This window comes from Lacerta agilis, chromosome 1 (genome assembly GCF_009819535.1).
Source record: "Lacerta agilis isolate rLacAgi1 chromosome 1, rLacAgi1.pri, whole genome shotgun sequence".
NCBI classification, from domain to species: Eukaryota; Metazoa; Chordata; class Lepidosauria; order Squamata; family Lacertidae; genus Lacerta; species Lacerta agilis.
Window position 1 is genome coordinate 79,868,636 of NC_046312.1, and position 14,495 is coordinate 79,883,130.

General features: G+C 44.7%; 1 protein-coding gene across 1 annotated transcript; it reads right to left on the minus strand.

Moving 5' to 3' along the window:
• Positions 1 to 10,562: 10,562 nt before the first annotated feature.
• On the minus strand, positions 10,563 to 13,079 carry CNTF (ciliary neurotrophic factor). Its single transcript, XM_033173621.1, has 2 exons — positions 12,732 to 13,079; positions 10,563 to 11,207 (listed from the first exon to the last, which is right to left on the minus strand). The coding sequence occupies exons 1-2, from the start codon at positions 12,843 to 12,845 to the stop codon at positions 10,719 to 10,721; spliced, it is 603 nt and encodes a 200-aa protein (XP_033029512.1). The 5' UTR covers positions 12,846 to 13,079; the 3' UTR covers positions 10,563 to 10,718.
• Between the last annotated feature and the right edge of the window lie 1,416 nt (positions 13,080 to 14,495).

Consider the following 14,495-nt stretch of genomic DNA (forward strand, 5'->3'; position numbering starts at 1 on the left):
CAATGGCTGTCCAGAATTTCCAGTGCTTTCTCGGCTCCCCCTGAACCTGGAACCTTCTTCTGCATGCAAAGCATCTGCTCAGGTACTGTGCTGCAGCCCTTTCTCCTGTCTCGAGTTTGGGCCATAAATCGTACTTGTACAGACAAGCTTGCAGTTGCGTACGCTGCCGAGAATAGACCCGCGCCTGTCCTACTCAGACTGCAAAGTAAGGGTGCATGAGCTGTCCTCTCATTTTATTAGAGGATAGGAAGATTGCACAACGGTTGAGAAGACAATGTACAGGCACATGACTCTCTTGGCGATTCAGCGCACGTCGAGTCACTCCTCACGGCAACTGCTCTTGCTCCAGATGAAGCAGCTGTTTGCCTTCTTCACCAGGAGCCAAAGTCACAGGTGGGCGGGGCTTCTGATGGGAACTTTTCAGAATTCAGTTCAAGACACATTTGTTTGCAATCTGATCTTCCTGTGTAGTGCTGCCAACCACTGCATCATGGACAAAACTGCAATGCCCCCTCCTTTTCTCCCCTCACCCTGGAATCTATACTCTTTGGGGGCAGAGATCTGTCTTTTTTGCTCATATAACTCCGTTAAGCACCATGCACACTAATGACACTTAACTAAACAATGATCTCGTTCTTATTGAGTTAATACCCAAGAGCAAAAGGGGGGGTCATGTGATTGTACCCCAGTGTGCATTAGAAAACCGCTGTGAACTCAGCCAGCCTTCACCTAAAGTGCTGGGCACCTTACTGGAGAATTGTCTGAAATAAATAACTTATGCCTCATATTTTTAAAAGTGTTTTCCCAAAGGGCAGATCCACATTATTCATCGCACATTACTCCACCCCCGCACCTGCAAATCCTGTGAACTGTAGTTTAAGGCTGCTGGGAATTGTAGTTCTGTGTGGGGTAAAATACAGGTCCCAGGATCCTTGGGGGGGGGGGACCATGTAGAGTCATACCTTGAAAGTCAAATGGAATCCATCATTCTGGAAGTCCTTTCTCGAACATTTGAAAACCAATTTGTGGCTTCTGATTGGCCGCAGGAAGCTCCTGCAGCCAATCAGAAGCCGTGGAAGCCCTGTCAGATGTTCGGGTTCCAAAAGAACGTTTGCAAACCTGAACAATCACTTCCGGGTTTGCGGCGTTCAGGAGCCAAAATGTCCGAGTTCCAGGACGTTCGGGATCCAAAGTACAACTGTACTTTAAATGAACACTGAAAGTCTATATTATTTACACACAAAGTACTTTAGGGGAAATGGCCAGAGGCAGTATTATAGAAACACAGGACAACACAAAACATCAGAATACAGCTTGACAACAATATGAGAGTTTCCCAGTAAATGTTGAGCGAACTGCCAGGCATGGCAACTCCAGTAAAAGGGACCAGTATGGAAGGTATGTAGTGTAAAACATTTTAACTCCACAGTGGTCCTTTCCCCAAATTCTACATGAAGACCAGAAGCAAAACCATGCTGAACCGCTCTGCCTAACAGGGACTTTGGTGCCCAAGACCGGTCCGCTAGTTTTGATACCTCTGTGGGCACCTAGGTTTGCCTGTTCATAAAATGGGGAATCGGCAACTAAATTGGTACTCTGTAATCAACCAACAAAAAGAAAATACAACCTGTTTTGTAAGAAAGCCTTGTCTCGCTTAATGGTTGTGTTAAGAACATGACGTAAGATGAGCCAGCAGGATCAGGCCAATGGTCCATCTAGTCCAGCTTCCTGTCCTCACAGCACCTGTGGGAAGAAGTCTGCAAGCAGGACATGAGCACAGCAGCTCTCTGTCTACCTGCGATTTCCAGCAACTGCTACCCAAAGGGATAATGTGTTGTTTAGCCAGGCAGGCACCAGCGCAGTCAGAGGGAGAAACGAAAGGCAACTGAGAGTGGTGTTTTGAAGGTCATCCTGTAAGCAGAATTCAAGCACCAAGATGAACAGAAAACAGCCAGGTTAATTAAGTCAGACTCTTACCATGGGAACATTTCCCAAGCTAATCAGGTCTGAACTAATGCTATGTTATTTTTTGAAAATTGCCAAGTTCACTGATGGGAGATTTCTTTCATTGGTTTACCGCGAGTCTCAAGAAAAGCTTCACCGAGCACTTGGCTCAGCCTCAGTGTTTATTTCCGCTCAATTTCAAATCAGTCATGGGTTTCATACTCTCTGGTTACTAAAGAGAGAGGGAGGGAGGGGGGAGGAGACAGTGCCACTTACAGTGAGACCAGGAGTCAATACATAAACCACAAGCTCTCAAGTTTCGCTGTGCATTGTCGGCTCTGACTTGAGGGGCTGGTTTTGAGGCATTATGTTGCTCCACAGAAAGTTGACTGGAGAAAAGTTCACAGTATACAGCAGGTTGTCCTGCCCCCCCCAATACTTCCCTGAACTCCTAACCCCTAAGAACAGGGGTCGGCAAACTTTTTCAGCAGGGGGCCGGTCCACTGTCCCTCAGACCTTGTGGGGGGCCAGACTATATTTTGGGGGGGTGGGTAAATGAATTCCTATGCCCCACAACAAGCACACATTCTACTCATGTAAAAACACCAGGCAGGCCCCACAAATAACCCAGAGATGCATTTTAAATAAAAGGACACATTCTACTCATGTAAAAACATGCTGATTCCTGGGCTGTCCGTGGGGCGGATTTAGACGGCGATTGGGCTGGATCTGGCCCCCGGGCCTTAGTTTGCCTACCCATGCCTAAGAACAATGACAGGGTGCAGCTCTAACACATTTCTTCCTCCTCCCTTCCCTTGGCCACGTACAATGCTTGTGCCCCACAGCAAGATGTTATAAATACCCACCCTTCACATTTTATTCCCACACCTCCACGGTGTGGATCCACTGATGTTCACTGCCTTGAGCAGTCAGTTTTCAAAATGGAAAGGTGGTGGAAATCTCATAGGGAAATGGTGATTTCGTTTATTATTAGTACAGCTCAAGGTGGTGTAATGCTTCTCCCCCTCTCCATTTTATCATCACGGTCATCACAGCTACTTGGGGATTTCAAAGCTGCTCTCCCAAGTCCTAGTATGACACCAAGAAGTGTTTTGGAGGGTGTTATCATCATTAATATACAGTGGTACCTTGGTTCTCAAACTTAATCCGTTCCGGAAGTCCGCTCCAAAACCAAAACGTTCCAAAACCAAGGTGCGCTTTCCCATAGAAAGTAATGCAAAATGGATTAATCCATTCCAGGCTTTTAAAAACAACCCCTAAAACAGGATTTTAACATGAATTTTACTATCTAATTAGACCATTGATCCATAAAATGAAAGCAATAAACAATGTACTGCAGTTGCACAATCAATCAATCAATCAGTGGCTGAACTGGGTTCCGCACAGTCACAAAAACAAAACAAAAAAGCCGCAAAAACAAAAACACAAAATAAATCGCAAAAACAGACAGACCTCAGCGTAACACTCAAAACAGAAGTGTGTTACTCAAATCGGAAACGTAACACTCAAAACAGAGCATGTTCGGCTTCCAAAAAATGTTTACAAACTGGAACACTTACTTCCAGGTTTGCAGTGTTTGGGTTCCAAGTTGTTTGAGAACCAAGGTACCACGTACTGTCATTCATCCACAGGGTTTAAGCTTCCAGTTGTCTCCCCTTATTTAGCAAACAACAACTGGAAGGAATAACTTGTACTGCAAGCTCTCAGTCCCCAAATCTACCTGTCCAGCCTCCAAAAAGAATGCCCACATGAGAAACTGCACTATAGAACATGTGATCTTCTCTTCTCTTCCATCCTATGACTCACTATGAGGGCAACCAAGCTGATTCAGAAATGTTGATAATTGGGAGCAGGAGTTGTGAACGGAGATAAAATCCTGAGCAATGAGATTCCTTGATTATGCTTGGGCTTGGAACAAAGCGCACAGGAAATACTGGCCCAAATTGCTGCTGTTTTACGATGGGCAAAATTCCACAGGCAGAGGAGGCTATTTTGTGCATTTTCCTATCGCTGCACTCTGCTGGCCGCAAGAAGACCCGCTGCACTAATTTCTCCACCCAACGCCCACAGAAGATTCAGCCTGAAAGAGTGGCACAACTTTAAAACGCAGACTATTTGAATAATCACCCCAAATACAAAGAGCAAGAACAGAACAGTATCCTGTTAAAAAATAAATCAATTTTATTTAATCAAATTATTTTAACACACTTTGGTGCAATCAATAATTAGGGCTCTCGCACAATTAAACAAATCTTTAATCACATCAGTTTGGGGATTACCGTATTTTTTGCTCCATAGGACGCTCCGGACCATAGGGCGCACCTCATTTTTGGAGGAGGAAACAAGGAAAAAAAATATTTTTCTGGTTTTCCTCCTCTAAAAGCCCTGTTTTGTTTTGTTTTTTGTTTTGTTTTTGAGGATCAGCTAAAAGTTTTGCAGCTTTTTTTGCAAAGGGAAAAGCCCTGGGGTTTTGGGTTTTTTTTTTTTTTAGGATCAGCTAAAGGTTTTGCTGCTGTTTTTGCAAAGGGGGAAAAGCAAAGAGGAAAAGCCCCATTTTTATGGGGTTTAACTCACATTTCTGAAAAATCCTAAGGAAAGGGAGCCATTTCTACTGTTTTCAGACAGATAATCTAATCAGCCAGTCACATGTCCTGGGGAAACAAACAACCTCCCTCTGCAGCACATTCAACAAAGGAGGGCGGGGCTGAAAGGGAGCCGGGGACTCTTATCTCTCTCCCGATCTCTTGCTGATCAGCTGCTGAGCGGGTCCTTTCAACACTCCCTTTTCTCTTTGTAAAATAAAAAGCACAATTTGCTTTTGGCCCCTGGGCAATTCAGCTCCAGGGACCACCATTCGCTCCATAAGACGCACAGGTATTTCCCCTTACTTTTTAGGAGGAAAAAAGTGCGTCTTATGGAGCAAAAAATACGGTAATCCATTAATTGGTTAAATTTACAAATGGGTAGCATATGGTAAGCATACTTTGTTTATAGATTAGGGTAGGGAGCCTGTGGCTTTTCAAATGTTGCTGAACTACAACTCCCATTATCCCTAACCATTGGCCATGCTGGCTGGGGTTGATGGGAGATGGAGTCCAAAATCATCTGGAGAGCCACAGGTTCCCCCATCCACCTTTTAGAATCATAGAATCATAGAGTTGGAAGAGACCACAAGGGCCATCCAGTCCAAGCCCCTGCCAAGCAGGAAACACCATCAAAGCATTCCTGACAGATGGCTGTCAAGCTTCCGCTTTTAGATCAGGGGTCAGCAACCTTTTTTAACCGTGGGCCAGTCCACTGTCCCTCAGACCATGTGGTGGGCCGGGACTATATTTTGAAAAAATATATATATGAATGAATTCCTATGCCCCACAAATAACCCAGAGGTGCATTTTAAATAAAAGGACACATTCTACTCATGTAAAAACACGCTGATTCCTGGACTGTTTGTGGGCCGGATTGAGAAGGCGATTGGGCCGCATTTGGCCCACGGGCCTTAGGTTGCCTACCCCTGTTTTAGATGACGCATGTGCTTTAGACACCATGTTCTTAGGAGAGGCATTCTCTCCAATGTGGGAGAGATGAGGAAGGAAATACTTCTCATAAGACTGCACTCACCATCTAAAGTTTTTCTAATTACTTATACTGTATTAAAACGTATGCTCTAAAAAAATCTGTCTGAGTAACTGTGGGACATGTTTAGTTGATCAAAATGGTTTTCAACCAATTACATTGCTTGTATGTAATCAGTTACCCTCTTAATGGTGTTATGTTCTTTTTCTAGATGCAAAAAAGCTTCTTGCAATGAGTGAGATTACAACTGGGAAGCAACCGTGATATTTTCACTCTGCTTCCAAGTTAGAAAACTCAAAAAATTATGATGGGAGTAATTTCTTCTTAACTCACAATATAAAATAAGGAAGCACCTCCGATAATTAGATTTCATACATTTCTAAAGGTATTTTTAAAAAAACTTGCTAGAAGAAACATTTCACATTTTAAAACATAGCATAAATATAAATATTCAAGTTAGAAACAATACAGTAGATAAAGGTGACCTCTAGTGGGAAATTGAATTGTGCCATTCATATATATTTCACTAATTTCCTCTTTCCATGCAATCCCTGCCAAATCTGATCCAGAAGCTGGGAGGACCCCCTAGAACAGCATGGGAACTTGCACTGGGGAATAGGGAAATTAGCAAAAATCACGCCCCTTGCTAGATCAAGACACTTTTATAAACAGAAAGTGCCCACCCATTCATAGAATACTAAAGTCTGGATCCTAGGCAATGAAATAGAGAGAGAGAGAGAGAGTGTGTGTATGTATGTATGTCATAGCCTTCAGAGGAGCTCCTTCAAAATATGGATTATGGAAATATGAATTGGTCTAACCCAGCCTTACTCAGCCTGGTTGCCTCCAGGTGCTTGTGATGGGACTCCTGTTCTCATCATTCCCTGCTAGCATCGCCAAGCCAATGGTCAGGGATGCTGGGGGCTAAATCTGGCAACATCTGGAGGGGAAGGCTAGTCTAACCTCTCCAAGCATTACCTGTGCTTTGATGTTCATTCCTCATGTGTGAAAAGCAGCAGAAGCAGAATGCTCCACCCAACACACCTTCACAGGAAAGATAAGGGGTCATTTGCCACAAGTGCTGAATTTTACACAGAATCTGGAATTAGAACTTGGGAATTTTACCTTTATTCAGCAGAAGTCGTATTTGGGAAAGAAAAAAAGCCCAACTTCATTCAGCAGAAGTAGGTAAAAAGGTAAAGGTAAAGGGACCCCTGATCATTAGATCCAGTCATGGCTGACTCTGGGGTTGCAGCGCTCATCTCGCTTTATTGGCCGAGGGAGCCGGCATACAGCTTCCGGGTCATGTGGTCAGCATGACAAAGCCGCTTCTGGCAAACCAGAGCAGCGCACGGAAACACTGTTTACCTTCCCACTGGAGCGGTACCTATTTATCTACTTGCACTTTGATGTGCTTTCGAACTGGTAGTTGGGCAGGAGCTGGGACTGAGCAACGGGAGCTCACCCTGTTGCGGGGATTTGAACTGCCGACCTTCAGATTGGCAAGCCCTAGGCTCTGTGGTTTAACCCACAGCGCCACCCGCATCCCATAGAAGGAGGTAGGGTTTTTTAAAGTCCAGTATTCAGAGAATGAGCTTGTGTGTGACCTGGCTCTCCTTTTTAACCTTCCCAGCCCAATCCTGAGTATGTTTACACAGAAGTAAATCCTACTGAGTTCAATGGAAATCACTCCCTAAGGAAGAATGCAAAGGGCTCTAGTCACGTTCCCCTTCCCACAGACATTCTGTTGCTCTTCCCCTTATTTGTCTGTTTCCTTCTGTCACCAAATTACTCCAGATTCAACAAAAGACTCCTATCAGTTAAGCTGGTTAAATATGAGTGGCAGCCAATCAGTGCTGTCAAGTATCCCGTTTTCCCCGGGATTCTCCCTTATTTCAAGCAGTTTCCCGCTGCTCTCCCTTATTTTTTATTTCCCTTAAATTTCCCGTTTTTAATGGAAGCAGCTCCTCCCCTGCTGGCCAAGGACTGAGTGGGAAGACCTCACCTACTTGGAGAGAAAAGCCTCAGCCCTCAAAGCAAGTGGGAGCCGTTTCCCATGCTTACAGGGGGGTGTATTCCTCCCCCTGCATCAGCCCCTATCCGTTGCCGCCAAGCCCCTCAGCCGGCCAATAGGGTTAGCTTGCGGGCGGAGCCTGGCTGCCTTTGAGCAGCTGCTGCTTCCTGTCCTGTTTTGATGGGATCAGACAAGAAGACGATGGAGGCGCGGAGCATATGGCTGCCCTCCTCTTTGCTGGCTGCCCTCCTCCGAGCCCGAGCCCACTTGGAGTTTACATTGCTGCTCCACCCACTTTTGCTTCTGGCTCCGCCCATCACTGACATGTGACTGTCCCCGGGATAGGTGAGACTGCTGATCCCTTATTTTCAAATCCGAAACTTGACAGCTATGCAGCCAATGCCAGTCCCACACAGAGCAGACTCACTGAAGTTAAGAGACACGGCCAACTTAGGTTCATTAATTTAAATGGATCTACTCTGAATAGGACTAACAATCCTGCATCTTTTTAGTCAGAGAGCAAAATTTGGATTAATTTGGTGCAGAATCCCAGGACACTAGCACAAGCCATGTAACACAGATCCTCTCCATCACCAAACCTGTTTTAATTTGAGAGATGGATTGAAAAACCCATCCCTTTACCATCTCCTTTGTGCAGTAAACAAACACTCTGTTCTTCTGTAATTGCCCTATCATCTGGCAGAAACTCTTCCCCACCAATTAAAAGAGTCTTCGACCCAAACAAGAACTCATTCTAGCCACTTTTAGTTTCGTTCTTCTGAATTAGGCACACTGGACCCAACATTTAACATTTGCTGTTGGGATTTTTTGACACTCTGAAGTCTCCCTACCCCCTGCTTTCTCTCTCTCTCTCACACACACATTCAGAGAAGTCACCCTATGGGTTAATTCATTCATGCCAGTTGCTCCAAGAACATAGAACCAATGCAGATTAAAAAGTAAAACCCCCTCTCCTTTAGCTCATTTTAAATAGCAGACTCATAAGGGTCCACATGAACGATTAGCCAATCTATGAACGATTAGCCAATTTATATATTAAATCCATTTTTAAAAAAAGATTTTGCAACTTCCCCAGAGAAAAAACAGCAGTTCATTTAAGGGACTCGCTCCACAATCCTACCCATGTTTACTCAGGAATAATTCCTATGGAGTTCAGTAGGATTTGCTCCTAAGTATTGCAGCCACATAGCTCATTGCCAAGCTGTGCATTTCCAAATTTACTGAGAAGTAACGCTTAATATGTTCAACATCGCTTACTCCTCTGTCTACTAAGGATTGCAGCCTTTATGTAATAAATCTAACCGATTAGGTTAGCAAAAACAAAATGCCAACTGCTTTGGTTTGAAAGCAGCCACTTCCAGAAAATACTAATCTGCTTTTGTATACAGTCTTTCAACGTCATGGTTAAATATAGTTTCAGTGTCAGCGAGCCTAGAACTATTAAATGGGCCCCTTTCCTGCGTAAATGAAGCACTTGTCCCTGTGCAAAGCGTTAGCAAAGCAGGTTCAGTGCTGGAGTTTTCTGGCGCACAAGCAACATTCTCTGTTGACAGCCAGCCTTCCATGGGAAGCAACAGGGTCTTCTGGAGCCTGCTGTGAGACTTTTCAAAGAATGCACCAGGGGCACAGAGGCAATTTTAGAACCCTATTCAGACATAGAAACATCACTTCCGTAATATCCTCTCATTGAAGTGAATGAATTTGCAATAGTTTGCCTGGCACTTTAAAAAAGAAAAGAAAATGCTTACAGCTCTTATCCCTCCATCCTGTTCCAGTTCATATGCAGAACGAAGCATTCCTGGAAAGTAGATTATACAACTTCTTCTGTTAATGGTAAAACTGAGAACTTGAAAGGGGGTGGGCTTTAATTTCTTCCATTTGTTGGACTTCAGATTTTCATCTTTATTTGCTCCAAGTGGCGGAGCTTCGTCAGATCTCCAGGCCAACAAATATTCTTTCCTCAACTGTTAGCATTTCTGTATCTAGGGCTGGGGGAGGAATCTGCAGAAGCCAGATTCCAAAGCAGACTCAACCTGATCTGATCTGGGTGGATCATGACCTGGGTCTGATTAGGATCCACTTTAGAACCCCCATGGTGAACTGGGACAAACTGGACTTCAAAGGGTCCATACAACTCTACATGTACTGTGTCCCTACCCTGAAAGGAAGAATCTTTATTCCAGCGGAGGATTCTGTGAGCTGAAAGGGGGTGGGGAGCTGATTTTGCAAATTCACTTTTTCTAATGTAGTCTCCTGTGCTACCTTATCACATTTTTCTAAAAGGTCCAACCCTCTTGAGCAGATCTGGGGGCAATGTAAGGCTGCAGAGGGAAGGTGGAATAAGTGAAAATCACTTCAAATGTTAACTCGGACAGCCTTCCTTCAGCAGAGGGACACCACTGAATACAGCCAAATAGATGCCCGTGACAAGTTGTGAGTTCCAAGATCTGAGCAGGGCTTTATTATGTACCATGGCATAGAATCACAGAATTGTAGAGTTGAAAGGAACCACAAGGGTCATCTAGACCAACCCCCTGCAATGCTTCATTGGATCCACCTTACGCAATCGCTTTAGTTGAATTTGCCCAAGTGAAATTCAGCAGGGGTGGATTCAGATGACTTACTGTCAAGGCAAACTCAAGTAAATGTTTTCTCCCCCTCCCAGCATGTGGAAGTCAAAAAGGATTTTGATGTAAATTTCAAATAAACAGCAACAGCAAGTAAGAGTGCAAGGTTCAGAACATGGTGGGAAGCGGAAAGAGGCTGAAATCTCTGGTTCATCCTGTAAACCTGCTGGCTGACCTTCCCCAGATTAAATTCCGAGGTTTCTCTAAAGCTACACATACTGCAACCCACCCTGAATCCTCGGAACAAAGTGTGTGTAAGTCAACCGCAACTGGCATGTGGTCACTTAAGACTTCACGGCAAAGGTTGTGTGAATCCACCCCAAACTTAATGTTGGTATGTGGCTTGAATTTGAAGATTTCTCAGAAGGAAATAAATACTAACATCTGGAAAGCACTAGTCACTCCAACTTTCTCATCAGAGGGCTCACTCTGGCCATACTGTACCAATCCAATACACCACAGCTGAGAGGGAGGTACGGTCTTTGGAAAGGAAAGAACCTCGACAGAGGAGAGCAGCCTCATTTCTTCTGGGCTTGAGCCAGGCGGCGACTCGAACGTGGGATGGCACCTGTCTGAACAGACTTGGAGATATGGTGCAGGTCCCGGACAGACCGGACAGTCCATTGGGCAAGTTCCTGCAGTACTTTCATGCCCCTCATTTTCTTCTCAAATGAGCTCTTTCCACCACCATCTCTGATACTTCCCAACTCTTTGGCTGGTACATTGTGCTCCAGCATTGCCATCAGTTCCTCCAGTTGGTAAGCGAGACCCGAGACCTGGAGCACAATGGACTGGATAGACTCATGGAAAGCTGTATCATCTGGGCTCAAGCTGGACCTCTGCTCTTCCAGGATCTCATCCAGTAATATCTGAAATGCCCAATAAGCTTTCAGGTTGTCTCCCAGCCGCTCGCCATCTGAAATCTCGCTCCATTGTTCAGTGCCGGCTGTTGGCACGCCGTCAATCGAGTCCAGGCTGAAGTTTTTGTCCAACCCTTGTTTCTCAACCTAGAAGAAAAGAAATCGGAAGGGGAGCAAGTAGGTGGGGGAAATAAAAAGGTTTCCAGAAATTCTGCCCATATTTTTCTCGAGGCAATTGTTACACCACAACTGTTCATCCTGGCATTCCCCTGAACTGGACTTGTGATTTAATGCTTTATCAAGTTTTCAGCTATTTTAATGGTTATGCTATTTAATTGTGTATTTCAATTCAGGACGTTTTAGTGTTACTGTGCACAGTATTTTAACTACGGATTGATTTTATAATTGCAAACTGCTTATGCAATTTTGGCATGTAATCAGTATATAACTTAATAACTAATAATTACAGTATACAGCGTGCCAAACGTGGAAAGTCTGTGGAGGTGTGTAAAAACCTCATTCAGATATGTATTCCAAAGGTACTCCAAGAAGAGGAAATTATACATATAGCGTCCACGAGATGGCACTATATTATAGGATCAGAGCGGTTCCTATCCTGTTATTTCCACCCCTACCCTGCCCCAGGGCAGGTCTATTACAAAACATTAAATTAAGCCCCTAGTTCGAACTCTGTCTTGACTTCTGATAGGGATGGAAAACCTACTTCCTACAAGACTGCTCCAAAATATTCCTTCTGGGAGAATTGCTTTGATGGACCACCAGGGTTTGGCAATGGAAATAAGTCCCACACCCCTTCCAGGTCAAAACCCGTTTGTTTTCCTTATTTTTCTTTTATCCCCAATATGTGCCTTAAAATTATTGCTTGAGTTATCTGGAGCTATTTGTTCTGCCCTTGCACTGTTCTATAACAAAGCGCCAGCCTAGTCGTGGGTGGATGGTTCTGCCTGTGGGCAGGGAGTGGACTCGGGAAGATATATGGCCCTTTCTAATTACTTGATTCTGTGCCGCAGTGATTCATTTCCCCCTTCATTGTTAAATATATAAAACTACGAAGACTGCTTTCAAAGGGAGTGGAATGAGGAGGAGCTGACCGGTGCCTTCACGTCAAGATTAGATGCCCTCTGCAGGGCTGGATTTACCGAAACACCAGGTAGAGATTAGGGGCTTAACAGTTTCAACTGGAATAAAATTAAATAACCTGATGCACAGAAGGCTCTAAGTAAACCCTGATTAGGGAAAAACCACCACTCATCTATAATTATGAATCTCACTAGAAATCCAAATTAAAGGCACCCCAGACTGGGAGCATTAAGATGCCTTCTCTGGTAAAAATGGTCTAATTTGTGTGAGGGAAGAAAGAGCACAAAGCCCATTATGCTTTTCTCAAGGGAAAGGCTCTCCTGGCTCTACACTCAGCTAAGCTACACATCTGATCAGTGCTAAAGCATCGCTTTTTCCTTACAGTGGAACGACAAACATTTTGCTCCCTCAACAAGTTCAACTAAGCTTTAAAGATCAATAGGGTTCTTTTTCCCCTCTGAAATGAAGCCCTGCTTTCAAAAGAAAACAGGTGGCCAGAGCTTTTGAGGCTAAGCAAATAAGACATCCGAGCCGCGGAGTGGGAAGAAGAGTTTCAAATCAGAGACTCACGTAGGTCTCCAGGAGGCTGCTGACATCTGAGCGCATCTTCCTCAGGAGATGAACGGTGCGGCGGCAGAGGTCGCGGTGGTGGGAGATCCCAGGGGGCCGCTCTGATGAAGCCATCACCCGGATCGGCTGCCCCAGAAGGGACAGCGAGTGCCAAAGGCACAGCTCACATACGGCTGGGTGTCCACAGAAATCCCTTGCTCAGCTCATGCATTCCAGAGGCCAATAGAGATCTCGCCACTTGTTGCACAGCCTGCCCGCTCTCCCGCCCTCTTCCATCCCCCGCGGCCTAGGGAGAAACTGCAAATTCCTGGCAGCAGAGCTTAACTCTCTGAGGGCAACACAGACATTCCCCACCACCACCAGTTGAGAACCTCCAGCCCACTCAGTACAAGATGTTGAGACCAGTGAGTTGTCTGTTCCCACACGTCCCCCTTTTCTGAGGCTTGCTTGTACCCTCCTCCTTCCTCCTCGCATTATTATTATTTTTTAACCGCTTTTATTTTGATTTCCTCGTGCCGGCTCAACGACCTACTAATCCCTGTAAATTCGATGCCACAAAGCCTAACCATCCGCGATAAAAGGCACAAAAGGAAGCCAGTCGCCCTACTGGCAGCACCTTTAGCCGGATACTTTCTGCGGCAGCCCTCTAATGCCCAATGAACCATCCCCTCAGGCATTATTATCTTGTGTGGTTCTCATTTTTTTATCTCCAGCAACCGTCTCCCTTCTTGCTTGTTCTACACCTTGTTAAAAGCCCAAATGGAACCAGCAACACAGCACATTTGCTTCATTCCCAACACCAAACATTTCCATTCATCACTATGCATTTTGGACTGGGCTTGTAATGTGAAGGTCTAGTCCAATTGGTGCTGCAGATGTGGTTTTTATTGGATTGTTAAAATGGAAAATTTAATATTTTAAAAATATATATATATATGAAATTAGTGCTGCAGGGTTTATACTCCAGCTCCCTGTTTCTTTGCTCAGAACCTTTTTTTTTTTTTAAACCACCACCACCTGACTGAATCAGCTAGCTAGGTACATATTTGCCTGGATATGCAACACATTTCCCTGTTAGCTTAATGCTGGAGAAGACTGCTAGCACACTCTAAAGTGTGTGCCTCATCTTTTGAGAACAAGCTATTGATCCACGTTCCTCTCTTGGTTCTTTCTGCATGGTGCTCCCTACTTCATACAAGGACACGTGCAAACTGCTTCAGTAATACACGCTGTTCACATTATCCATGAAAAGCAACTGGGTGCGAGTCAGCATTACAATGGCATGGAAAGCACAGACATACTGTGCCCCTCTACACATTTACGCCTTCACCTGGGGGGAGGAATTAAGCATTTCCTATGATCCACTACAAATTGCCCCCTTCCATGATTTGCAGCAGAAAAGCCGCCATCAGGCTAACATCACACAACGCTGTATGGCAGAGGGCCAAGTTGTTTTTGGACTACAACTCCCATCATCCCTAGCTAACAGGACCAGTGGTCAGGGATGATGGGAATTGTAGTCCCAAAACAGCTGGAGGGCAAAGTTTGGCCATCACTGCTGTATGGGAATATGTCATGTGGCTCCAAACAGGCAAACATTCAGTGAAGGTTGCATGCCTTCTTGTTTATCTTTAGGCTTTATGATATGACAAAGTCAACTGAATCATTAGTAGAAACAGAGCTAGATTGTACCCCCAGTTCAAACTGCACGGAGGCAGGAAATTCTCTACTTCAGAAATCTACAACAAATACCTCAATTGTCTG